This window comes from Hyperoodon ampullatus (assembly GCF_949752795.1).
Source record: "Hyperoodon ampullatus genome assembly, chromosome: 5".
NCBI lineage: Eukaryota > Metazoa > Chordata > Mammalia > Artiodactyla > Ziphiidae > Hyperoodon > Hyperoodon ampullatus.
In genome coordinates, this window is record NC_136918.1 from 100,715,007 (window position 1) to 100,742,507 (window position 27,501).

Genomic DNA, 27,501 nt, shown 5'->3' on the forward strand with positions numbered 1-27,501 from the left:
AAAAGAGCAGAAAACAGTGTGCTTGCAATTCTGATAGCCCAACAAAATAGAAAAGCATAACGTTTATAAATAAGTTACTGGTCTCTGGGAAAAATTGGTTTTTATAAGCACGGTGGTTCTTAACCTTTTTTGGGGAGGGGGACTCTTTTAAAAATCTGGTAAGAGCAATGGACCTACCCCCTTTGCCAGAAAAAAAAATTGACCTTCAAATAGCATTTTGCAGTTTCAGGAAATTCATATAATTTAAATTCATACATTCTTGAACTCCAGATGCAGGACATCTGCATTGTAAACGTGACGACAGTTGTGGTTTGAGGCAGTTCTGAGAGACCTTTGGCAATACTCAGGGGAGTCGATTCTCTTTCTACTCAAGTGTGGTCTGTGGCCCAGCAGTAGCGTCACTACCTGTGGGCTTGTTAGACATGCAGACTCTCAAGTCCCACCTGAGCCCTAGGCGCCCAGGGGCTGTGTGTGCACGTGAAGGCTGGAGGGAGGAGAGCTTTGTTAGAAGTTAATGACGTTGCCATTTTATTATGTCTTATTTTAGTTAAAAAGGTAGAGCTTTTAGGGGGCTTCCCTGGTGGCGCAGTGGTTGAGAGTCCACTTGCCGATGCAGGGGACGCGGGTTTGTGCCCCGGTCTGGGAGGATCCCACATGCCGCGGAGCGGCTGGGCCCGTGAGCCATGGCCGCTGAGCCTGTGCGTCTGGAGCCTGTGCTCCGCAACGGGAGAGGCCACAACAGTGGGAGGCCCGCGTACCGCAAAAAAAAAAAAAAAAAAAAAAAAAAAAAAGGTAGAGCTTTCTAAAGCCTTGAGATATAACTATCTTTACCTTTCACTTTCAGCCCCCAATTAGTTTTCTGCTATATTTTAATTTTTCTGATAAAGTGGCAATTTTTAGGAATAAGCTGCGGTTTGGAAGTGAGGCAATTCAGGTGCTTAAGGACCTGGGAGCAGGCAACTTCTTGCCCCAGACATCAGGTGGCACCTCTGGCCCAGGTGGCCTCCAGGACAGCAGCTGGGGGTAGTGCTTTGGTGAGGAGCACCTGGCTGTGGGCAGCTCTTGGTGGTTCTTGAGTCAAGTATTTATAACTCAGAGTGCATCTAATTAGATTTGGGATCTGGTGCTGATTAAAGCCAACTTTAAGATTTCGACTTTGCTGTGTCAATGGCCACAGGCTAAAACTGTGACTAGGAACTGCTGAGATAGTTGAATCATTTAATTTGGGATAATTATACCTTCCAATAAGTGATGAATTCCACGACTTAGTGCTTGTGTACAAGAAAAGCATGCCTTCCTTTCTGTGAACATGTGATCTGCATAGTGTTTGAGGCTGAATCATATCTTGGAAGAAACGGTGTTGGCTTCAGGCTGTATCTTATTCTGGTAGAAATGGCCTTGGCTTAGGAAGAGCTCGCATAAAGGCCTAATAGTCATGCAAGTTGTGTGTATGAGATCCTCTGACACCGGCACTGGGACGCCTAAACACGAGTGTTTTCTTCTTTTTGGCAGGTTTGCGTTTCCTCGCTGCCTTGTCTTGAAGACAACGATGCCAAAGAAAGTGAAGCCTGCAGGGGATGGGAAGGAAGAGGGGCCTGTTCCCTGTAAGCAGGTGAAGCTGGAGGCAGCTGGTGGGCCTTCCCCTTTGAACCTTGACAGTCCCAGTGGCCTCTTTGAAAGTTTAATCTCGCCCATCAAGACAGAGACTTTTTTCAAGGAATTCTGGGAGCAGAAGCCCCTTCTTATCCAGAGAGATGACCCTGTGCTGGCCACATATTACCGGTCCCTGTTCAGGCTCTCAGATCTGAAGAGTCTGTGCAGCCGGGGTATGTACTATGGAAGAGACGTAAATGTCTGCCGGTGTGTCAATGGGAAGAAGAAGGTTTTAAATAAAGATGGCAAAGTGCACTTTCTTCAGCTGAGAAAAGATTTTGATCAGAAAAGGGCAACAATTCAGTTTCACCAACCTCAGAGATTTAAGGTAACAGGTTCTCCCCAGTGCAGCATCCTGGTGTGTATTGAAGTGCTAACATTTGGCCACAGATCAGCTCAGGGGTAAATCTGTTTTGATGATGATTAGGCTGATGCCAGTTTGATAAGAGGCAGCACCTGTTTGGTCTTCAAATGCATTACAACGTCAGTGACTTTATGTTCCCTTTTGGCTAAACTGTTAGAATCTGCAGCAACTCAGGCTGGACGTGGTGAGGTGCAAAAACTAAATTATACTCCAGGTTTATAAGGTTTGTTAAAGTGACATTACACCTCCAGGAGCGTTTCCGTGGGCTGGTGTATGTTTTGACACACGGTAGACATTTCTGTCTGGCTTGTCCCTTCACCGTAACTTAAGGCACGATAGTGTCAAGGTGATCATTTTTTTCCTTGTAGTTGCCTCCCTCTACTGCCTACATCTACCTAAGCAGAGGCTTCTGAGCAGTGACCAGACCACATACCAGAGGCACGTTTAAGAAAGAGACTTCACCCTTATTAACAGCAGCCCGTCTGGCACTTAGGGGCAGGGTCCTGGAACTGCTGCTGGGGGGGCATTCGCAGGTGGAGGGTAGGTTGGATTTGCGAGTCGGGGAGACTGGCTAACCTTTTATTTATTCTGCGTCAGTGGTTGACATTTGAGAAATAATTTGCCTCCTCTGCTCAGTTTCTGTGTTTATAAAATGTAGACTTAGGATGAGCTAATCTGCTCTTAGAGGCATGAGATCTTTACGTGACAGGTGGCCCAGAACAATTGAGGGCCCATTCTGAGTTTTAGATAAAGTTTATCCCCATTCAGAAATGCCCTTCTGTGACCCATGGCTGAATCAAAATGTCAGCTTGGGAGGAGGAGGAGAGCAGCGCGTGAAGTTCCACCCTGAGGGGGTGGCTTCTGGCTGTGTGGTGGCTCCTAGGACTCTGTCATCAATTACCAGTAATGCTTCTCATAACTGAACTCGAGTTGCCCTGTTAGATCCATTAGGCCTCCCTCATCTGTTGAATGCCTTTCCCTTTCTTGTCTACAGGATCCGGAACCTGTTTGTACTCTGGATAAAGTACAAGTACTCTTAGACTTTTCAGTACAAGTACTCATTCCAAAGGAGTGAGGCGATCATGAGCAGTTGAAATGTCCTTGGAATGCCAGCCTTTTGTCCCTAGCACCCAAAAGGAATTTATAATAATCACTTGCAGACCAAGTCATGATGTGTATTCAGAAAATACGGACACCGAGATACTTCCCTCTGAGCTTGTCCTTGACTCTTTACTTAGCTAGAAGTAGCACTTTTTTTAAAAGAGTGGTTTTTAGACACCTAAGAACTATGAATAGAAAAGATCACTGATGTTGATTACATGTAATTTGTTCACAGACCAGCAGAAAGTTATTGTTTGGCATATGTGTGGTGTCCTCTGTGGCTGTCATTTTTGTGCTTTAGAATCATCTTGGGCTCTTCTCTGCTCGTCTGCTTAAATGCTGCATGTTCCTCTTCCCCAGTTTCAAGTGGCCAAGACTGTGTTTCCTTTGCCCTGTTGACTCAGCTCTCTAGCCATGTTTATTAAAGCAGGATGAGCTTTCCCATCTCAACTCAGCCCCCAGGCTAGACTAGGATGCATCCTGTTTTGCTTGGTTTTTTCCACCACCAGGACTTGAGAAATCTATTAATAAGCCTCAGGAGCTCACCCTCTTACACTAGAAGCTGGATTCCAAGTATTATATTATGACCAGATTTAGTGTTGTGTGTGTGTGTGTTTACTAATGGATATGTCGATATCAGGATAGAGAAAGTGTAGAGGCAGTTCCTCATTGGCCAGATTGAGAGACTATCAGAGTGAACAGTCCGCCCTTTCTTTATCAGGTCACACCGTGTGCACAGTTTATTATTCTAGTTTGTCTGGAAATGAGTAAGGAGGTAACCAGAGTGGTGGGTTGTTCCCCATCTGCTTTGGGTAATCCGTGTATCAAGAGTCCAGATGAGTTTACCAGATATTTACATGTGTTCACTTTTGAACCCTCCAACAGACATTTGAAATAATTGGGGCAATCACTGTGGTCTCCATTTTACGTGGAAAAAATGAGTTCACAGATGTGACTTTTCCATAGCTACTAAGTAAGGACTTCTGATTCCAAAATTAAAGCATTTTTCCTAACCATATATCTAAAGATATTAATTGAAATGTAGTAGGGCTTTTGGCATGTTTGCTTTCACCTTTAGGTGTGAGTGTGGGCTTTCTGGTCTTAGCTGTTGTGTTCAGCTGAGTCTGCAGGTAGGTCAGTGGAGAGAGGAGGAGCCTCCCCTTCCCCATTGTTCTGGGGTCCTCCTTGGCATCTCCAGACATAGTTGGGAGTCATGAGTCAAAGGAGACAGATTTCAGGAGCCTTGTTTGTGCCAAAGTCAGCGCTGGTGAAGCCGTAACAGTTGTACGCTGCTTTGCAATGTAAATAGGCTTTGAGATAAATATGCTGTTGCCCACAGTCTTAGGGTGGGAGTCTTCCTTTGCAAATAAAGAAGCTGACTTGTACCTACAACTTGGTCGGTGGTGATTTGACTCCAGATCCCTTTCTACTGGGCCACACTGGGCAGATAGAGAAGCTAAAGGTTCTATTTCCAGGAGAGATAGAAAAATTGTACAAATGATGGGGTTTTCAGTAACTTTTTTTTTAAAATTTATTTATTTTATTTTATTTTATTTTTGGCTGCGTTGGGTCTTTGTTGCTGCGCGCGGGCTTTCTCTAGTTGCGGCGAGCAGGGGCTACTCTTTGTTGTGGTGCACAGGCTTCTCATCACGGTGGCTTCTCTTATTGTGGAGCACGGGCTCTAGGCGCACGGGCTCTAGGTGCACGGGCTTCAGTAGTTGTGGCTCGCGGGCTCTAGAGTGCAGGCTCAGTAGTTGTGGCGCACGGGCTTCGTTGCTCCGCGGCATGTGGGTCTTCCCGGACCAGGGCTCGAACCCGTGTCTCCTGCATTGGCAGGCGGATTCTTTTTTTTTTTTTACGGTACGTGGGCCTTTCACTGCTGTGGCCTCTCCCATTGCGGAGCACAGGCTCCGGACGCACAGGCTCAGCAGCTTTGGCTCACGGGCCCAGGCGCTCCGCGGCATGTGGGATCCTCCCGGACCAGGGCACAAACCCGTGTCCCCTGTATCAGCAGGTGGACTCTCAACCACTGCGCCACCAGGGAAGCCCTGGCAGGCGGATTCTTAACCACTGCACCACGAGGGAAGCCCTTCAGTAACTTTTAAGAAGAAAAGAGATGTGTACTCCTTAATTACAGACCCAGAAGCTTGAGTTGGGGGCCATAAAGTCACCCATATGGTCTTGAGACACCTCTCAGGCCATCAGAGACAGAGAGAAAGGGCGAGAGAGAAACTGGTTCCAGTTACTGTATAGATGTAATTACAGGGCCAGGTCCTGCTGGCCCCTCCCAGGTATAAATTAGGCAGCTTGGGAGATCTCTTAACTCTCTGGAGCTATTCAGATGCCATAAAATCATTCTTCCTGTGTTGCCTGAGATGTGTAAGTAGAGAAGCTCAGTGGTCTATACTGAAGATGTCTCCCAAAGCTTTTTTCATGCTGACCCAATTCTTTCCCACTTGGCATTTTTAATACTGTAGATTTTTTTGTTTTTTTGTTTTTTTTTCAGTCCAGTGGTAGGATTGAGTCCCAAGCTGTGGTCACTGGTTTACTCAGCAAATACTTTCAATGTTTCAATGTCTTGTGTGTGGCAGGCACTGTACATGCATGTGCTTGAAGGGGCTCTGCAGTGTTCTTTGTAGGTGACTTCTTTAAGGTAGCTCCTTAGAGGGGCAATATAGAGTCATGGTTAAAGGTGTGGGCTCCGGAGCCAGGCTGCATGGATTTGAATCCTGGCTCCATCTTTCATTGGCTGTATGTTCTCGTGCCCGTTTCCTCATCGGCAAACTGAAGATATTGATAGGACCCACCCTATGAGACAGGGTGGTGGGGAGGGTTGCACAACTGAAGTAGGTAAAGCACTTGGAAAGAGTGCCTGGCACATAGGAAGTGCCGATACCTACGTGGCCTAACCGCTGCCTCTCCTCTCTCACCTGCCTTGGGACAGTCAGGTTTCTTCCTTGCAGGGATGTGTGGCTCCTCTCTAGGCCCCTCAGTTCGACTTAGGCCCTGAAGAGCTGATGAGCGACTGGAGAAAGGGAGCATTCCTCGACCCTGTTTACCCCTTCGCTGTCTGTACCCCCTTCCTAGGTAGTCCTTTCTGCTTCCATTGCTCTAAGTACCCTTTTGTGCAGGCAGTTCCCAGATGTAACCCCTAGCTCTTCGTCTTGCCAGAACTTCAGACTTAGCCAGCCAGCACACGGGGGTCTTAGCAGCTCACACTTAGCACTTCTAATGTACGGCTTTTCTTTTCTCCCCCCCGAAAGCTTGTTCTTTAGCAAACCTTTCCCATTTCAGTGGAACTGGGAGCTAACTGCCTCAGTCAAAAACCCAAGAATGTTTCTCTGATTTGTTCTCCCCACTCCCATAGCCCTGCCATCAGCATGTCCTGTCAGTGCTGCTTTCTGAGCGCATCTCGGCTTTTCTACTTCTCTCTCCCTCGCCCACCACCCTGGTCACTCCCAGCCTACGCTGCTGCCTTCGTAGCTTCCCCACGGCTCTCTCTTGCTCTTCTACAATCAATTCCCCACACTGCAGGCTGAGTGAGCTTTTATAAGTGTGCATTGGATCCTGCCCTTGTCCTGCTTAAGATCCTATGACTCCCTGTTGCCTGCCTCTCCAGTCTCGTCTGCTGCTGCCTCTTCTCTGAGCTGTTCTCCATGAGGACGGAAGGGTCCTGAGGACAGAGGTGCTGGCTTGGGCACCGTTGAATTCCAAGTGTCTGGAACATAATAGCTGTGCGATAAAGACTTGCTGAGCGCATAAGAGCATATTCCTTGTTTCTAATGTATTTTTCACCTCTTTACCCTCCATCTTTTTTTTTTTTTTTTTTTTTAAAGGATGAGCTTTGGAGGATCCAGGAGAAGCTGGAGTGCTACTTTGGCTCGTTGGTTGGCTCGAATGTGTACATAACCCCTGCGGGTTCTCAGGGCCTGCCGCCCCATTATGATGACGTAGAGGTGAGGGGGTAGGAGACTGCTCGGCTCCGGGAGGACGCGTTGCTGCCAGCCCGGGTTAGCGGGTTGTCAGGGTTCAGTTCAGCTCTCGGGCAGGGTCTCTGCCCACTCTTCCTGTGCGGGCTCTGCAGAGCTTGACCTCCCTCACCGGGATGTTGGGCCAAAATTAATCCCATCAAACTGGTTTCCTGCTCCTTCAGAAAGGGGAGATTGTTTATTTACTAATAGAAAGAGCCACACAAACTTTTGAATTTTCTACAGAAAAGTGTGAGTGGCTTTTTCTTTAATTTCATAACGTATGGTCTTTAATAAGGTGAGGTCTTCAGTAATTCTTACATCTGCTTTCTTTTGTCCTTTTTCTGTAGCTACCAAAAGTATATATTTTTTCCATTTGTGAAGATCTTGGGGCAGCTTGAATGAAGGTCATGGTTTCACTTAAGCACTGGCGCCTTGACAAGTGTTGATTTCATTCTCATGTGGCTGCCAAAAAGAGTTAACTCTTTGGCTTAAGTATTTGATAGTTTTATTTTTGTACCAAGACAATGTGTGAACACAGAGTTATTAGTAAAAAAAAAACCTCTATTTACCCCCTCCTTTGAGAGCAATTTGATATCAGTACAGTTTCCAAAAAATTTTTTTAAAAAATATTTCTAATAGGGCTTCCCTGGTGGCACAGTGATTAAGAATCCACCTGCCAATGTAGGGGACAAGGGTTTGAGCCCTGGTCTGGGAAGATACCACATGCCGCGGAGCAGCTAAGCCCGTGCGCCACAACTACTGAGCCTGCGCTCTAGAGCCCGCAAGCCACAACTACTGAGCCCACGTGCTGCAACTACTGAGCCCACGTGCTGCAACTACTGAACCCCACACACCTAGTGCCTGCACTCCGCAACAAGAGAAGCCACCACAATAAGCCCGTGCACCGCAACGAAGAGTGGCCCCAGCTCGCTGCAACTAGAGAAAGCTTGCGTGCAGCAGTGAAGACCCAATGCAGCCAAAAATAAATAAATAAATTAAAAAATATATATTTCTAACAGAAGTTTAAAATATCTTTGGTTGAATGAAGAGTAAAAAAACTTGACATTTTCCTATGTGCCAAGGATTGTATTCAGGATTTTAGACACTCAGTAATATCTGAAGCTTGGCTTTTCCATCAGAGATTATGGGCTTTCAGCTGTCTGATGGAAGATTTAAAAGAATGAGATAGTGGGATAGATATTGGGATATAAAGAACTCAGTGAGGCTTTCATGAAAGTGAAAAGAATGACTAGCCCTCCAGTGTCAGACTTCACGATTACCTGTTTTTAAAAGTGAATACCAGTAGTGGCAACTTTAAGTGTATAGTGAAATGTATCTGTGATCTTTTATTTTTTTATCTGAAATTTGTGATTCATCTGAGCCCTGAGAGGGCTAACACTCTAGAAGCACTTTGCCTCATGAGTTGTCTGGAGGCTCTCTGACACTCCGGGGTCCTGTGCTTTCTGTAGGTTTTCATCCTGCAGCTGGAGGGAGAGAAACACTGGCGCCTGTACCACCCGACGGTGCCCCTGGCGCGGGAGTACAGCTTGGAGGCTGAGGACAGGATCGGGAGGCCAGCACACGAGTTCACATTGAAGGTACGGGCCTGCTTTTGTGGATGCCTCTCCTGAGACAGGTTTGGCTTGAGGTTTGTGTAATGGTCCCCGGCAAATGTACCGAAGAGGCTGGGGGCAAGTGGCTCTCATTCCAGCTAGCCAGCACAGGGGGCTCCTTAAAGGACATTTGGTAGTTTGTAGCTGCGGAAGTGAGCTGAGGAAATGTTAAGTTCATTTTCCAAATCACCTGTCTCCAAATATAATCCAAGTGCAACAGGAATGAATTATGAATTCGGTAACCACTGACTTCTCTAGAGCAAAAGGTGGAAGGCACGGCCAGTGGTCACTGCAGGGTCATAGGCTGCTTGAACAGAGCACGGCCAGGGACCCAGTAGTTTTTTTTTTTGGTAAAATTCCAGTCTGACCCCTTTTCCTCCTGATTGTGCAGTAGACTCTGCGCTCCCTTCCCCCTGCATATAGTCCCCAGAAGAATAGTCATCACGAAAGCCCTTGAGGAGGCCTTTCCCAGGAAGCCAGGTGGCTCGAGCATGTGCTGGTTCGCTGGCATCTGGCTGCTGAGAAAGTGTGTCTTTGAGCAGTTAGCTGGATGGGATCATAGCCAATCCCCAGCCGCTGGGGTTGTTGAGGAAAAAATCTTGGATACGAATAGCTGCATAGGGGCTTCCCTGGTGGCGCAGTGGTTGAGAGTCCGCCTGCCGATGCGGGGGACACGGGTTCGTGCCCCGGTCCGGGAAGATCCCACGTGCCGTGGAGCGGCTGGGCCTGTGAGCCATGGCCGCTGAGCCTCCGCGTCCGGAGCCTGTGCTCCACAACGGGAGAGGCCACAGTAGTGAGAAGCCTGCGTACTGCACAAAAAAAAAAAAAAAAAAAAAGAATAGCTGCATAATTCAATTTTATACCTTTTCCTACAAAACTTAAAATTTAATTTCCTTCAGTGGTAATAAGAAAATTGGTAATTTAAACCATACCAAAGATTCTAACCAAACTGATAGACTTGCATATGGTTATTGTTTTTGTATTTCTTGTGTCTTGAAGTTATACTTAGTATCTAATTCCTACTCAGGGCCTCATAGCTCTTTCTTGATTTTAAGATCTTTGCCTGCCTGCCATAACTGGGAGAAACAATCTCCCTTTTTAGGATGGGTGCCTGTGTTATAGGGGACTTGAATAAATACAACAATAAAGGTACCTTTCTTCATTTTTTTTATGCTCTTGGTCAGCAATCAGCAAACTATGGCCCATAGGCCAAAAATCTGGCCTGCTGCCTGTTTTTGTATATAAAGTTTATGGAAACACAGCCACACTCATTCCTTATGTACTGTCTAGGGCAGAGTCAGCTAGTTGCCACAGGGACCATGTGGCTCACAAACCACAGATATTTACTGTCTGGCCCTTTACAGAGAGAGAGTTTGCCAACCCTGCTCTTGGCTGATTATTTTTAAGCCAAAGAGTAAGCTGTCCCTGGTCTCTGAGGCCAGGAGCTGTTACCCAGACTGACATCTGGCTACTTGCCCTGCCCGAGAAGGTCGGGCTTCATGGTGGTCAGAGAGGGCATGGGACTTGCAGGAGACGGAGCGTTGCACGCTGATCGTGCCCATCCTGGTCACAGCTCACTACGAGAAGCCCTGAGTCTCCTGGAAGGAGAAAGACAGCGTTGTGTCCTGCGGGGATTTTCAAGTTGTATGTCTGTTGAGTTTTTAATCAGTGGAATTCTTCAAATGAAATCTTGCATAAATGCCCAGTGTATGAAATCGAAGATCCGAGTCGCTCTGGGTGGGAGTGGGCTTGGGGGCTACGATGAGCGGTCTAGAGCCCTCCTCACCCCTCTTCCTTCCTACCCAAGTGGCAGCCTGACTTGTACGTCTGCCAAACCTGAGGTCTTGGGGTGAGGACCACCCCTATAATGGAACGGCATCTCTGTGGCTTGGGGATCTGACAAACCTGGGTTTGAATTCAGCTGCTGTCACTTATGAGCTGCATGTCCTCGCGCAAGTTATTGATCTCTGTCTCAGTTTCTTCTTTATTAAAATGGAGATCATAATGTTTATCTTGTAGGTTGTAAAGATTTAAAAATATTACTTTGATGCTGCCTTTACAGTGAAATTCCATGGAAGTGATGGCTATATGTCAATGTATTGCTGCCTGTCAAATTAGCACAAACTCTGTGGCTTGAAACAACACAAATTTATTACCTTGTAGTTCTGCAGTTCAGAGGTCCAAAAGGGGTTTCACTTGGCTTAAATCAAGGTGTCAGCAGGACGGTGTTCGTTCCGGAGGCTCTAGGGGAAAATTTGTGTCCTTGCCTTTTCCAGCTTCTGGAGGCTGCTCACATCCCTTGGCTCATGGCCCCTTCCTCCGACATCAAAGCCAGCAACATGGAGCTTGGTCCTTCTCATGCTGCCCTCTCTCTGGTGCTCTCTTCCAATACCCTCTTCCACTTTTAAGGATCCTTGTGATTACATTGGGCCTGCCTGGATAATCCAGAATAATCCCCCTGTCAGCAGCCTTAATTCACCTTGTCCGTGTAACCTAAGTATTCACAGATGCCAGGTATTAGGATGTAGACATTTTTGGAGACCCTGCCATAATGCCCTGTCTTCATTTCCTCTACTCTCCCACTGTTGGGCACCCTTTCTAGCAGGGTTTCTTCCACATTGTTCCTCTAGAAATATTCTCAAGGGTACCTCCACGTTGTCAAGTACAGCGGTCAACTCCTAGTCCCCATCTTAGCCTGCCTGTCATCAGCATTTGACACAGTGGGTCACTTCCACCCTGTCCACTGGCTTCCGGGGTGCAACCTTCTCTTGGTTCTCTCTCCACCTTCCTGACTGTCCTGTTCATTCTCCTTCGCTGTTTTCTCCTCAGTCTTCCTACTTCTCTAATTTGGGGCACAGGGCTCATTTCCTGGACTTCTTCGATCAATCAGCATCCCCTCCCAAGGTTTCAAATACCCTCTACACTGATGTATTTTAAATGCTGTTTTAGATCTCTAGCCCATGTCTCTAAACTCTAGACTCATAATCCAGCTGCCCACTTAATGTCTTCCCTGGAAATGTAAAAGATACCGCAAATTTAATATTCCCCAAACCAAAATCCCATGTCCTACCCTGTCCCCAACCTCCTTCTCCCTGCAAATGTGTCAGCCTTCTTCTGCTTGTTTGGGGCAAAATCCTTGGACATAGATTTATACAAAAGCGTCCTACCTAGTGTCCCCTTTGCAGACTTTTCTGACATAATAACCATGATGATCCTTTTGTGATCCCATGAACCCTTTGCCTAGATCTCTACAGTCTTTCTGTTAAACCCAGAATAAAAGCCAAAGTCCTTTTTTTAAAAAAAATAATCAATGCTTTATTACTTAAATGGAAAATTGATAGCACAGTAAGTTTTAATGATCTAATTAATGGAAAATTATAATAAAATTTCTTTAAAATTCTTTTCAACATCCTAGTGTACCACCATATTCATTACCATTGTGTATATTTTCAAAGGCATTAATATCAATGGAATAATTAAAGACAATGAAAACGGAACTCATTTATACCCAATTCTCCTTTTCTCAAGACTTTATGCTGCTGGTTTATGTAGCCTTTGGATTGAAGCCAGAAATATTTTTTTTCTTGGTCAAAAAAATTAGCTTTTCTAGTTTTTTCAGAATAAACAGAAACAGGACAGTGGTATGTCACATGGCTAATTGTCTTATCATTATAAAAAGCCGAAGTCCTTAAAATGGTCTAGAAGGCCCTGTAATCTGGCCCCTCTGCTGCCTCCTCACCTCACCTCCCACCACTCCCACCTTCATTCACTACCTTCCTGACACACTGGCCTAACCGATGCCCCTCAACCTGCCAGGCACGTTCCAGCCTCAGGACCTTTGCACTTGCTCTTCCCTCCGCCTGGAATCCTTTCTCCCCAGGTCTTTGCATGGCTGGCTTGCTCATTTCCTAAAGTCTCTACTGAAATGTCATCTTAGCAGAGTGAGGTTTAATGGACCATCCTGGGTAAAATAGCACCTCTAATCCCAGACACACCCCGCCACCCCCCACTTCCATCAACATCATTCCCCTCCTCCTCCTTCTGCTTATTTTGTCTTCTTTGCATTCGCCATCACTTGACATTATTTATTTGCTGCTTTATTTTATCCTTCTTGCCCCACTAGAATGTCTTCATTGTCTAGTGTACCTTCTCCCTTCTCAAATGTTTTTCTCTTCTGGAATGTGCTCCATCAGGGCAGGTCTTTGTTTTGTTCAGTGCTCCCCACCCCCGGTGCCTAGCACAGGTGCCTGGCTTGGGTGGTGGGCAGGGAAGGGTTAATCAGGTGTTTGTGGAATGAATAAATGAACGGATGGATGAAATATGTACATGAGGGCCTCAGTCACAGGGCTGGCACGCAGACTCTCACAAATGATAGCTGTAATTATGAGTAATGCATTTGTTTACTTGAAGTACTAGTTTCCCTGTCAGATTGGTGTTATTCAGGGCAAGATAGCTCTTATGAGTACATATATAATTACTTATGTATGTACTTAACCTTAAAAAAAGAAGTTTTTTTAATCTGATATTTCTTGAGCTCTTTCTCCAGGGCCCATGCTCTTAACCAGTGAGACAGAAGGCTTCGCAGGGTTGCAGAGAGCAGATAAGCGACTCTCAAGATTCCCTCTCCTCTGCTCAGGCAACTGCTATATACAGAATGTTCTTTTTCTGGTTGGGATTAGGGAGGAGGAAGCTCCCGGGCAGTAGTGATTTGGGGAAAATATTTCTGTTCCGTGGCTTGGGAAAGAAAATAGGACAGGGTGGAGGAGGCTCACCTGCTCGAGAAGTGACTGATGTTTAGTTACATATAGTGTTTAGGTTCAAATGAAGGGTCACAGGGTTTTTCATCCATTCTTCCAAACATCTTTTGAGCCTCTGGTGTGTGCTGGATGCTTAGGTGGTTTAGGCCCTGGGGTTACAAGATGGATATGGACCCTGCTTGGAAGAGCTCACAGACTATCAGAGACTGGCAGGTAAAATAAGAATTATAATACAGCCACAGCCACTTGCCCAGCATTGCTCCAAGAGCTTTTTGTTTTTGGCCATGCCGCGCGTGCATCATGTGGGATCTTAATTCCCCGACCAGGGATCAAACCCACGGCCCCTGCATTGGAAGTGCAGAGTCTTAACCACTGGACCGCCAGGGCAGGCAGCTCCAATAACTTTTTTCCTTTAATCCTCAAAATAATTCTGTGAGATATGGGGCGATTGCTTCCATTTTACACATAAAGGAACTGAGGCCTTGGGAGGTCAAGTAATTTGCTGGGGCCGCCAGCGAGTGTAGCCTCTGTATGGCTCTAAAGCTCCTATTCCTCACTGCCCCCTTTGAAGGGTGTGAAGGGCGGGAGCAGGCTTCCCAGGCACAGGCTGTCACCTTGATCCCAGGGTGGCTTCAGGTGTATCTGGTCTCAGCTTATGAACAAAGAAAGTGACTTCAGGCTCTGGAAGCGTCTCCAGGATTGTGGTTCATGGTGACAGGTTCACAGACACAGCAGAGCTAGACGGGTGGAAACCACATAGAGGTTTCTAGAATGCAGAACTGAAACTCACAGCCTTTCTAGAAGAACGAGAAGATATCCTCCCTACTAACTCCTTCCCCCCCTTTTTTTTCCTTTAGCCGGGAGACTTGCTGTACTTTCCCAGAGGGACCATTCATCAGGCGGACACTCCCTCAGGGCTGGCCCACTCCACGCACGTGACCATCAGCACCTACCAGAGCAGGTGAGCACTCACCTGTAGCCTCGCGTCCCCGACAGCTCCGAGCTGTGGCCGCAGCGGCGTGTTCAGGAGACGTGAGGGAGTTAGCTGCTTCTCTCCTACATATCTGGCCCCGGGGTTTCCGGCTGACTTCCTATTCCTTCAGCGTCCTACCTGTGCCATTGACCCACTCGTCTGGGCTTCCTCCTGACTCTACAGAACGCTGGGAGATGCCCAAATAAAGGCTCCCATGGTTTGGGAAGATAGAAGCGTAGCTGTGGGTGTGGCAGTGTGTTGTGTCGCCAGGCTGGGCTTGTAGTCTCCCTCCCACACCCCTATCCCCTGCCCCTCTCCCTCCCTTCCCCTCCCCTCTCTGTCTCTCTGTCTCTGTCTCTCTCTCTCCCCGCCCCCTTCAAAATTTTTTTTTGATTGTGGTAAAATATTTATAACAAAGAATGTGCCATTTTAACCATTAAGTGTCCAATTCACTGACATTAATTATATTCACACTGTTGTGCAACCATCACCACTACCTGTTTCCAAGACATTTTTATCGCCCCAAACAGAAACTCTATTCCTTGAAACCTCTGGGTCTATTTTAAGGCTTCCATTTTTTACAGTTCATGAAATTAAAGTCAGAAAGGAAGTCTGGAACAGTGAGTCCTAAAAGCACATGTGCTAAAAACAATTCCAATTAAAACCATGTTCCAGTTCAGCAAGTGCCTCGTCACAAGACAGGGCCTGGGCATCAGTGCCCAGTGAGTCATTTCCTGGTAGCAGCGACCTCAGTAGTCCAGGTCCCATTAAAAACGCCAGTCATTAATTTATTCATCATGCAGCACTACACCTTGTGCTAGTTGCTGGCATTGTAGGCATGGGACTGAAGGCGCTTTGAGAGAACTTACTCTCTGGGAGGGGTGGAAGGAAGGGAGATAGGCGTGTAGTTACCCAGCAGTGTGATACATCCCATAGGTTTGCAGAGGAGACTCTGGGAGCACAGAGGGACGCACTTAGCTAAGCCGGGGCCTCAGGGAAGGCTTCGGAAATGACTTGACACCCAAGCTGAGGGAGATTCACAGGATGAGTCAGTACAGGTGGGTCAGGAGGTCAGAGTAGGAGAGGATATTCCCGGCCTGAGGGACAGCCAGTCGCCTCCTCACTTCACAGCTGTATCGTGCAGAACAGGTGAGTAAGCACTCTTCTGCCTTCTCGTCTGGCTTTTCAGCGAGCAGTGAACCCCCTGTGTTTAAGAGACAGGAGGAGGTACCTGGAGTCTGGCCTGAAGTTAGGCTCTCTTTGCCCCCAAGTAGAAGCCAAAGCTCGTTTGGGGCTTCCTTTCTGTAAAATGCCCTTGTCACCGTGGCTGGTCAGGTGCCTTGCATAGCGAGAAACAGTCTCTGAGGGCAGCTCAGGAAGAGCAGGGGTGACGGGGTGGGTCGTAGGAACTGGGGAAGGGCAGGCTGCAGGGAGGCTTCTGAACCAGAAGTTTGTTCTGGACCAAAGCAGCTCTGGGCCTTGGCAGCCACATATTGATAGTTTGGCCCCATGAATGTCCATCTTCTGGTGCCCCGCCGTTGAGGTTACTCAGCTGTTCTCTCTTTCTCTAATTCTCCCTCTTTTTCATTTCTCTCGGTTCCCTAGTAATCGTTTTTCGCTCCCTTGTTTTCCTTCCTCAGGGTCTGTTTACTCACAACATTGGCTCATCACAGGCCATCCTCGGTTACTTCTCTGACCTCCCTCCATCTCGCTGAACCTATTAGCTTTTGCTTCCACTGAGTGCCTGACGCACTGTTTCCCAGTCCCCAGGATGAACTGGTAGCCTTCCCTGGTCCCACCCACCCCCTCTGCAGGCAGCAGGGCTGGGCAAGAGCAGTCTGAGTTACAGAGGATGCCTGCGGGGGGCTGTGGGTAGGCACCGTGACCCGTGCATCTAAGCTGGATGCCGACCTGGGCCTTGGTCAGCGGGGCCGGTGCTGGAACGGGACAGATGTACCTCGAGGACCATCGCTCCCCGGAGATGTCCCTATGCTTTGGTCCTGGTGCTCCTTAAGGCCTGTGGCAGAGCGAGGACTTGGGCCTTTTCCTAATGCCTCTCAAGGGTAGCATCGTTAGACATTTAGGGCCAGCCGTAGGAGGCCGTGGCCTGTCGATTTGGCTGCTTTACCAAAGTGAACCCCTCCAGAGGTGTTCTTTCCAGACTTTGGAAAGGCCCAAGGTCCGTTTTCCTAGAAGAACACAGAGCTCAATTTAACTGCACTTAAACTCCCCCATGAGCTACTGCTGCGTGACTTGTACCTGGGACCCTTCAAAGGACGATATTATTTCATGCTGCTGAAAGGTCTCTGTGTCCTCCAGGTCGAAGTTCAATCAAAGGTGTGAGGTTGGGTGTAGCATTATGTCACAGAGTGGTGAGGCTACCACGGAGGAGTGGACGTCTTGGGGGAAGTGTCTCTCATGTGGCTTTTGTCCTCTTTTGCCACTTTTCCAGGAGGGAAGCATAAACGTGTTAATTTTGCTTACTGAGTGAGAAGCAAAAGTCATACTGTGAATTTCCATTTTGCATGTAGCCAGCAATTTGAAATCTGCTGGTGACACAGAGGAAAATTTTAAACAGCTCAGGAGTGTTTAAAGAGAGCAGCCCCACAGCGTGTGCTTCTCACACCGTCACACATTGAGGGGTGAGCGATTCTAAATGCCCCAGAGAAAGCAGAGGCAATTGAACACTGATGCTTGTCCCGAGATGGTATTTTTGGCCTCTGGCTTCTATCTCCTACCCCAGTAAGGCCACTGCCAGAGTTTAACACGTTGCAAAATCAATTGTTTTGAAATTGTTGATGTTGGATATTTTGCTGAGGAAGAGAACCCCTCTTTTTTAATAAGGAACAAAGGAAAACGTAGTGTTTAACTGTTCAGATGATTACACAGTCCGGGGATCTTGCTGTTACCCTAAAAGTGTTGCTTTGGGGTTTTTTTAATGTTGAAAACATTAAAAAAATAATTGGTCCCTTGAACTTCCTACTTTATGACAGTCTGTAATTAATTCTCTGATATCTTTACATTTAAGACAAATCATGAAGGAAGCCTAGCTTCCCACCTTTAATTTTGCACCTGAGTGTCTGGGATGGGAAGGAAGGGAAGACTGTGACTGATGAAGGCCGTAGTCTTTATGATGAGTAATGTGAAATTAGTGGAGCTCAGGATGTCAGGCCAGGGGAATTGGTGTGACAGTTTGTAGCTTTAGGCTTTTAGTAATCAGTGTTCTATGCACATTTCTTATGTGTTCACTCTTTTTTTTTTTTTTCCTCGGTACACGTTCCAGTTCATGGGGAGACTTCCTTTTGGACACCATTTCAGGGCTCGTGTTTGATACTGCAAAGGCAGACGTCGAGCTACGGGCCGGCATATCCCGGCAGCTGCTCCTGGTAAGGAGTAAAGGCAGGTGGGAAAGGAGGGGTAACCACGGCCCAGGCCAGCTGAAGCTGTGGCTCCCTCCTTGGGACCCCAGAATCCTCCCCGTGTGAGCCAAGCTTGTCTTCTCCCGGGCGCGGTAGTTTGCAGAACGAATGGAGTGCTGCACATTGCGTGCTGCCCAAAGGACCAACAGTGTTGTGCAGACGGCCCGCTTCCTGTACTTCATGGCGGCAGTGGCAGGCACTGGGAGCGCTGGCTGAATCAGTGGTTGAATGAATAACTAACCTGGCTTGGGAACTGTAGCCTGAGCACACGTGAGATCACTAGTTAGGAGAGACCCACTGGAGAGCCTGGCCTTGGTGTGCTCCCTGGCTTTCCTGTCCGTCCTGGTTTTACCTTTTTTTTTTTTTTGCGGTAGGCGGGCCTCTCACTGTGTGGCCTCTCCCGTTGCGGAGCACAGGCTCCAGATGCGCAGGCTCAGCGGCCATGGCTCACGGGCCCAGCTGCTCCGCGGCATGTGGGATCTTCCCGGACCGGGGCACGAACCCATGTCCCCTGCATTGGCAGGCGGACTCTCAACCACTGCGCCACCAGGGAAGCCCTGGTTTTACCTTTGAAACAGCGGCCCTGTTGGCTAATTTTGAGAAGATGAGTGCATTAGTGCTGAGTTGAGCAAAGGGTGGTTTCGTGGTCTGAAGTAGTCACCTCAGACAGTGATTTGCTTTTCCAAAGGCAAAGCCGAGACTGTACCATATTCCCAGGGATCCCTCTTTTCAGGCAAAATCCTGAAAATTGATCTTTTTTTGCACACGGTAGGCAGCTTAAGATGAACAGTGGTTATGAGGAAATAAAGGGATACTGTTCTTAAGGGAGTGACATGGATCTGCGTCTGCCCTGGGTGCTGGTGCTCAGTGGACCACTCCAGAGACTGGGACCTGGGCAGTAAGGTCGCTGGAGTCTGGGCCCCGACTCACTTCTGTGTTTCTAGCAGGTGGAAACCACAGCCGTTGCAACAAGAAAATTAAGTGGCTTTCTGAGGATGCTTGCAGACCGGCTGGAGGGCACCAGAGAACTGCTTTCAGCGGACATGAAGAAGGATTTTGCTGTGAACAGACTCCCGCCTTACTGTCTGGGAGATGGAGCAGAGCTTTCCACACCAGGTAGAGCTTTTGCTCTTTTCTTCTAGGTGGTCAGGGGCTAACGTGGGATATTTTGAGCTTTTCTGGGTGGGCACCTCTTTGAGCTGATGGAATGTATGAAGCATTTGAGGATGAATGTGGGCCTATCCTTAGTGTGAGGTTGGACAGGACATGCAGCCTGATGGGGAATGAGAGCCCTGTGATTTGGGGTGGGGAGTATGTGTGTTCAGGGCCCCTCTGGAATTCATCATCTTCAGGAAGTTTTAAGAACTTGAACATTGAAATAATCTTGTTGGAATTAACTCAGGGATGGGTAAAATGTTGCCATCAGCAGGGGAACTACCAGAATGCCCAAGATTATCAGACCTCCCAAGGCCCAGGTGACTATTTTGTGACAGGTTTAAGGTACAGATGACATTGATAGACTTCTGGGTGGATGGTGATATCGGGGTCCTGGAGCAGAGACCACACCACACTCCTGTAGCCGGACAAAGCTGGGTTTATTGACTTGTAACAGGGAAGAGAGCACGCCGTTGGGGGCTGCAGGCACCTCAATAAAAGGAGGTTGGAAAGGATTTATAGGATTTGGGTTTGAGTTAGGTGATTTTCAGGAGGGTTCAAGGAAGCAGGGCTTCACTCGGGATTGAATGCTGTCGGGAAAAAGGAGGGATTCTCGGATTGGGTCTCCTGTAAATCTTAGCCAGTAGCAGAAGGAGTGAAATGAAGCCAAGGTGACAATTGGTAAAGCAGCAGCAGCAGCAGTCACTCAGATTAGCCAGGATGGGGCACGTTTGGTCACTTCTGTGGTTTGGACAGTGTCCTTGCTTTGGCCTGAGTTCTGACCTGATGATGAAGTGGTCTTGGTTTTGTCTCGATCTCTCTCAGTCACAGCGTGGCCTCGTTTAGTATCGGGGTTCTGTGTAATGGTCTGTGTTCTGCTGGAGAACACGGAGACACAGCCGTGAGTGCCAGGCTGGCTCTTAGGCTGCTTCTCTCTTAGGTACAAGGAGAGTTTCATTTTCACTAATTTTCATAAAAGCCTTATCACCAGTGGAGAACCACTGAGATAGATACACACTCTGCAAGGTCCCTTCTAACATTAATTCTATGTACATTTTTATTATAGTCTCTGGGTGGGGGGTGGCAGTTTAAAATTTGTTTTTGATAGCATCTACTCAAAATAGCACATGGGTTTTTTTGTTTTTTTGGTTTTTTTTTTGCGGTACGCAGGCCTCTCACTGTTGTGGCCTCTCCCGTTGCGGAGCACAGGCTCCGGATGTGCAGGCTCAGCGGCCATGGCTCACGGGCCCAGCCGCTCCGCGGCACGTGGGATCTTCCCAGACAGGGGCACAAATCCGCGTCCCCTGCATCGGCAGGCGGACTCTCAACCACTGTGCCACCAGGGAAGCCCTAGCACATGTTTTCCCAGCACATATTTTAATCTTTAGCAGAACAGTGTTCTGAGTATCGGCTTATGGCCCAGGATATTTTCTCCAGAGTTTTCCTTGCCTTAGTCCTTGTAGTCAATAAAGTTATGATCCCTCAACTCTTTCTCCAACCAGAAGACCCTGTAAGGCTGGTCTGATTGTAGTGGCTGCTTTTTCACTAAGTTTAATCCAATCTAGGAAAGAGTAGTTTCTTCTGTGGAATTTATTAGGTGGCTTTTTTATGACACTGCACTTGACCTACACAGGCTGAATAATTTGCCATGGTCATGCAACTAGTAATTGGAGGGGTGGTGAGCTCAGGAAGTCCTTTCAGAGTCCACATGTGGAGCAAGCAGGGGATAGAAACTGGAGACGTGAGAGAGTTCTGTGCAGAAGGCACGGTGGCCCTGTATGTCCTGTGATAGTATGTGATCCCCGGGTACTGGTGACAACTATTTAATGAACTTACAATTAGATAAATAACATCAGAAGTCTGTATGTGTGTCTTCAGTATAAGGATGAGCTCCATCAAGCTGTAAGCTACACTTTTCAGATCACCGTAAATGTCGGGGAGAGTAAATACGTGAGTTGGAGAGGGCGCCCCACATTTGGATTCACCTGCAAATTGTTACTAAGTGTACTTCCTAAATAGTTGCTCCTGCAAGCAAGTTTGAGCCTGCTGCTTTGCTCTCTGAAGGCTGGCTTTCCCTCTCTCTGGGTTTTCCAGGTGGACAGTTACCGGGGTTGGACAGCACTGTGAGGCTGCAATTTAGAGACCACGTCGTCCTCACCGTAGGACCCGATCAGGACCCATCCGTGAGTATCCAGAGGGGAAGAGGGTTCCGTTCTTCTCAGGGCATTTCCATCGCAGGCCCCAGGTTATCAGACTGACAAACGGCCCTGCCCTCCTCCTTTGGGCATCCACCTCCTCACAGCTTAACGCCATCTCTTTAGATCAGATCATGCCCAGATCTAACTGTTATGGTTCCAAGGTTTCCTGCCTGTTGGGCATTTGAGGGCTTGTCTTCGGCCCCACAGAACCCTCCTTCTTTCCCCTAATTAGTAATTAAATGTCTCTTCTCTGTCTCCTAATTCAGGCCAGGTTGCCTTTGCTTAGACGGCTGCAGACCCTGTTCATGCATCTCCCTGTCTCAGTCCCTCTCCCATCCTGTATACGGCACAGACCTGCCTTTACATATGGTTTTGTTGATGGTTCTTCTCAAAAAATCTCTATTCTGTAGATGATGGAGAGGAAAATCTACATTCCATAACCTTGCCACCTAGCCCAGTGGTTCCCCAAACTGGCTGATTACAATCAACTGGAAAATTTTTAGAAATTATAAGTTCCTGGGCTTCGTCTGGTGTGGAGCCTCTGCATTTATTTTGAAAGCACCGCCACACAACCCTAAAGCCCTTGGGAACTCTCCCATGCCCTGTAGCTTCACCCTGTTCCTCCTAATCAGCTTTCTTGGGAGGTGTCCAATGAATGTCTGGAGGGGGGATGAGAGTCGGGGGGCACCTAGATGTCTCCATAACCAGATTTTTCCAGCCATCAGGGCCAGACCTGGAGAAGACTGGTTTATAACATATATATAAAACCTCAAAAGTATATACTCCCGCATCCCCATTTAAAAAAAGAAAATCCTAGTTATTCTGATAACCAGTCAGTTTGAGGCATTCTATTTCAGGCTAAGGCTTTTGGTCCTCATCTGAGTGAGAGGTGACAAGGAATTTCTAAAGGTTCTGGAAGAGATAATACACTGCACTGTGTTAGGGCAGGTGGAGAGGGAAGGGAAGTCGAGACCATTGGGGAGCCTACTTTACGTGGAATAGAAGTTTCTGTAGATCACATAGCTGGTATTTCTTAGGAATTAATATTTACTCTGTGGTGTTCATAAATTGTCCATTTATGTATACCTAGGAATGTCAAATTTTCCTGATGCAAAAAGATACTGCAGGTATGATGAAACGAAAAACTTGAATGTTTCATTGCTAAGTTGATATATAAATGGTTGCTTTTTCATTAAATCAAGTTTCTGAAGAGGTTATCTTTTTAAAAAATGACTTGAGTGGTCATTTGCTGCATACAAGTAGTAATCTGTGAGTACTATAATGAAATAAGTTCATTCTACATTGCGCGTGTATATATCTATATTTATCTGTATCTCATAACTTTTTGCCAGAAGGATTCTTTCTTTAGTGTTCAATAAATTTCACTTAAGCACTGAGGCATTAAGATTTTTCTTGGTGTTGACAACTTGCTTTGTTTTTTTTAAGGATGAAACTCGAGAAAAGATGGTTTACATCTATCATTCCTTAAAGAATAGGAGAGAGACACACATGATGGGAAATGAGGAAACAGAGGTTTGTTCCAACCTAAAATGCATGTCTTTCCTGTGATTTGGTGGTGGCTGGGAAGAATCTGTTACCTTTGATTTATGGGTAATGACCTTTTTTATGACTGCAGTGTGGACTTCACATTTCACAGATTGACAGCCCTTGCACAGGGATGATTAAGTCAGACATTTCTGTGATATATGTACCTGCTTTAAAAGATACTAGGACCTGTGGCCTTGTAGGAAAGGTGTAACAAATGTGAAGCATTTCAAATGATTAATATTTCTTACTCTATAAAACAGAATACCTTTCATGAAGTCTGAGTTTTCATATGGGAATTAGCAACTTTCATAAGTTATCTAATGATAGTTTTTGTAAGTAGCTTATCTGAAACAAGTTTCATACTTGTGAAGGATATCAATGATGTATTGAGAATTATGGAAAATGCCACCTAAGTGACTAAATAGTTTATCTTTTTTCAGTCTCATGGACTTCGCTTTCCTTTATCACATATCGATGCACTGAAGCAAATTTGGAACAGTTCAGCTATTTCTGTCAAGGACCTGAAACTTACTACAGATGAGGAAAAGCAAAGCCTGGTATTATCCCTCTGGACAGAATGTTTAATCCAAGTAGTCTAGTGCCTTTGCTTCTTTTTTAATATGTATATATAAAATAGTAGACACTTGATTCTGCAAAGATTTACGTGCTAGGGAGCCCCTGTTGCTTTGAACCAAGGACATAATGAATGTAACTTTCCTTACCTGTGTATCTAATAACAGTTACAGGTGACCAGTTGGCCATATGTACTAACAGAGGTACACAGAAGAAAGAACAGCAAATTACTAAATGTCCCAGAAGGTGACAAAAACTGTACTTCTTGACAAGTTTATTTATAATCCAGTGTGGTAGAAAAGGCACAGCTCAATAAATGAATCATTTAAATTTAAATGTCGTTACCTGGCTTTGTCTTTGGAAGAAACAACTTCTTTAAAGAGCCTCACTGGCTCTAGAAAAATTTTAAACAATTAACATGAAGAATTTTTTAACTTGGTTTTTTACAGTGAAAATATACATACCTTTGTGTATACACAAGGCCTCCCATTAAAATAAAGTTACCCTATAACATCAATTTCATTAAATAATACTGCCACACTAACAGGCACTCACATCTGTGGGCATAAAATAGTTTTACAGATGTTGCTTGAAAGATGACAAAAGAGCCTGAGATTGAAGGGAAGAAAAAAAAACAATATTTACATGGAAAGACCAAGTCTCTATAAAAAATACTCAAAATAGTGGGTCTTTGAGTTTAAACAGTTCACTGTTACTTTACATTCTAAAGTGCATATAGGTTGATATTTTTTAAAATATCACTGGAGAATTTAATCTTTCTGTATATAAAAATAGAGCAGACCTTTTTCTGCTTTCTGGCAAAAGTTGGGGATGAAGGGAACAGTTGTCTCAATGTAAGTTTAAAACCAACTCAGGAGGGAAAAATGCTTGAGAATTGTATAGTGATGGTGGTAATGATTACTTGAAACTAAGTCAAAGACATTATCCTACCTAATTTTGCTTGAATGAAAGCTATTTAAAATGGGAGTGAAAAACTGAGTTTTCTGTCACATTTTGTAAAGTAAAATGGTATAGTCAAGGATCAAATACTACTTGGTCTTAATTTGAACATCTGAACTTTCCCTTTACTTCAGGCAAAGAAAAATTTGACTATCCTTACACGTAGGTGACAGTCTTTATAAACACTTCTTGAGGGTAGATCAGGTGAGGTCTCAGAACCAGGATAGGTAAGCCCTGGTTACTTACAGTCTTGTCACCCAGAAGGGTGTCTCTGTTAATACTTAGAGTGCAAGGACAGCCGCAGGCTATTTGTGCTTTTTTAGTTTGAAGGACCGAGCAAAGAACAGCCACAGAAAACGCTCCTGTACTTGAGCTTTTTCCTTACAAAGCTGAGGTCCCTCCCTGGGGTCAGTTACAAGTGTGAATACTTACGGTGCTTCAGTTATAAAAGCTTCAGTAGGGAACCTTTAATGTTTATCTAATACAGCAGCTTAATAGTAAGGTTTATTAAATATGTTTTCAGATATTGCTAAAAAAATAACTCATCTTTTTAAAAGTATGACTTGACCTATAGGACTCTGCTTCTCTGTGCCTTGCATTCACACACACATCTACTAGGAGATTAATAACTAACACAGGAGGACAGCATCACCAGTGTCCTATAGTGGCTATCAGGAATAGGATTCGTGTTTGGTGGAAAGGAGAGAGAACAGACTTCAAGAAACTTGCTCACCGAAGCTGGAGATCAAGCAGGAGTAGAACCTTTCCCAGAAATCGTAACGCATTCTTCACAGGAACACTGAATGACTGGCAAGAATATTTTGAGCTTTTCCGTGGTTAACAACAACAGTCTTCAAGGTTGGGGAAGAAGTTCATCCTGCTCAGTGATCCCAGAAGCACGAGGACAGGTAGCTTCCTTTTCACGGGGCATGAGGGTCCTTCTCCCTTTGCTCTCTCTCAGGGATGCTGCAGATTCTCTCACAATATTTCAATGTCCCATTTCTGTGTTTCTTCTCCCTCCAGGGGCTCATTTACAATTACATGAGTTTTGTCATAATAATTTCCTCCTAAAATAGAAATCCCAAAAGGAAAGATTATTTGTTCACACAGGTGCTTAGCAATTTCATAGTTTTCACAAGCTTTTGCTCAGCCCACTCACTGTTGGGGTAGATTAATATGTCATTTGTAAAGCGCTCTGAAATGGGAAACTGAGGTTAAACGGGCGTAGCTATTCTTCACCTCAAATCAGACATTATGACTGATTGAAAAGCTAAGCGGTACAATAGTTGTTTGCATAAGCGGTGTGCCCTAACAATGGGCTTCTTAAGAACACAGTGCTCTGAGAGTGCTCCAGCTCAGCGTCAGGTGCTGGGTTTTAGTTTCTACACCAAGAGTGGCTATGACTAACTCAATTAAAGCGACAGCACTGAATAATATTGGCCTTGACCTTGCTGAACTCAAAAACAAGTTTAAATGATAAATTTAAAGGACCATAAATTTTAAGGACCACAGCAATTCACAACAGAAGGTGAGAACTATTTCTTTAGGAAATGGATGACATTTTATGGTTGATGATGCTTCAAATTTAGAAATGTTCTCAAAGATCATGTAGAAAATGAAAATTTTACAACTGTACTGATAAACAGAAACCTTTGTAGGCTTGGTCCTGAGGCTTTTTCTTGATCCATATATAGCTCATTGTTTTGTTAAAAATGGCATATCTCGACTTTTTCAAGCATAATTTAAAATGATTTAATATTTCCCTTATGCATAAGGACTTCTTTTACCCATAAGGAGGAGGAGGCTTGGGATTTAAAATGAATATTTAAAATGAATTTAAAATGAATAAGGACACAGAACACTGGGTTTCACCACAGGCCTACCTTTAACATCAAGGACAAGTTGGTCACTGAGGTAGGAGCTGATGGTCCCATTTTTGTTCAGTCTCCACTTCTGCCTGGACTGCCCATGTTCAGTCCATAGGGCAACTTTAGCTCCAGGTATGTCTCGACCACCAATCACATCAAGACATGTGTCACTGGCCTAAAAGGGTCAAGAAATAAATTGGCAGTACCATGTTTACTAAAATCAATTGGATTGGGCCCCTTTTCTTCCATGTGAACAGATCAGAGACATGACTGTCTAATCTCAAAAGAAAACTAGCATAATTATAAATTCAGTCAACTTTTTAAGTCATCTTTATGGCTGAGGGAAGGAGATGGTATGGAAATAAACGTACTGAACTAGAGGTACTTGTTTTTAAAAGGATGGTCTGGATCTGACAACAGATGGTCAAAGGTTTGTTGAATTACAATTAAATGTTGAATCCCTGTTAGCTTAAATGTGTAAGGTCGAGCATGTTTTTCTTACAAAAACATTGGGTGATGTGCAAGATACCCGGACAATAATTACTTTTAAGTGCTTTTCATTTTTGTTGAAGCATGAGAAATGGTCGAGAATCCACTGGTGACATAATAAAACTGGTGTCTTATTCCCCACAGCATCAAACATAATGGAAGGGGTGCAGAAAAACAAAGAAACCTAAATTTTATTTTCTAAGCTTCCTCCAAAAAACAGCAGCTTTCTTCTACCTTCATTGTATATTTTGAAGATGAGGAGGCTTCAACATGTTTGGAATTACAAAGACAGCTAAATTAATCTGGGCCACAGAGTGTAAGGAGCGTCTCACAACAGCACATTGTCCATTTGGGTACAGTGACTTTTATCACTGGTTTAAAAAAACCATTTAGGAATATCCATAGTATGTGTTAGTCTTACTTTTTACTTTAAAATAGAGAATTTTTTGATGTAGAAAATCTAGTTTCTAAGTCCATTTCACCTAGATGCTTCAGTAATACATGTGTCAATGTTCTTATGCAAAAAACTGTTGATAGGAAATTGCATATTTTATCATGCCATTTGATTTGGCAAGATTCTGGTTTCCAAACGAAAAAGACCAAAGACCGAAAAGTGGGGTATACTATCAGTGGGGTTGGTTACCTTGGATTTAAAGAGTCCTCGACAGTAGTGCCAGATCTGAGTATTCTTCCCGCTGTAGGGAGAAATGCACACAGATGTTGCCCTTGTGTCAGCTACATTTCCGGTGACTGTCAGATACTCATCCTGGGCTCGGTTCTTTATTCTAATGTACACTGCAGGCTGTGACGGGAGGAACAGAGACATTTTGAAAAAACCTTTTGAATCTGGAAATCAATC

General features: G+C 45.5%; 2 protein-coding genes across 4 annotated transcripts in view; one reads left to right on the forward strand and one right to left on the reverse strand.

The window, feature by feature from the left end:
• Positions 1–1,549: 1,549 nt before the first annotated feature.
• RIOX2 (ribosomal oxygenase 2) lies at positions 1,550–25,460 on the forward strand (the record flags this gene model as incomplete). Of its 3 annotated transcripts, XM_079704942.1 has the most annotated exons (10): positions 1,550–1,981; positions 6,955–7,074; positions 8,559–8,687; positions 14,317–14,420; positions 17,716–17,818; positions 18,796–18,967; positions 21,101–21,189; positions 22,651–22,737; positions 23,193–23,342; positions 25,404–25,460. In XM_079704942.1, the coding sequence occupies 10 exons, from the start codon at positions 1,550–1,552 to the stop codon at positions 25,458–25,460; spliced, it is 1,443 nt and encodes a 480-aa protein (XP_079561068.1). The 3 variants fall into 3 exon arrangements, with proteins under 3 accessions (XP_079561068.1, XP_079561069.1, XP_079561070.1); XM_079704943.1 differs by lacking the exon at positions 25,404–25,460 and having other exon boundaries at positions 23,193–23,661; XM_079704944.1 differs by lacking the exon at positions 25,404–25,460 and having other exon boundaries at positions 18,799–18,967; positions 23,193–23,661.
• The window catches only part of CRYBG3 (crystallin beta-gamma domain containing 3), a 114,402-nt gene continuing 110,514 nt past the window's right edge, over positions 23,614–27,501 (reverse strand). Inside the window, exons 20-23 of the mRNA XM_079704941.1 lie at positions 27,286–27,444; positions 26,169–26,328; positions 25,019–25,352; positions 23,614–23,719 (exon numbers count right to left, since the gene is read on the reverse strand). Coding sequence (XP_079561067.1) covers positions 25,264–25,352; positions 26,169–26,328; positions 27,286–27,444 — 408 coding nt within the window. The 3' untranslated portion in view covers positions 23,614–23,719; positions 25,019–25,263. The remainder of the gene's footprint in view (positions 23,720–25,018; positions 25,353–26,168; positions 26,329–27,285; positions 27,445–27,501) is intronic.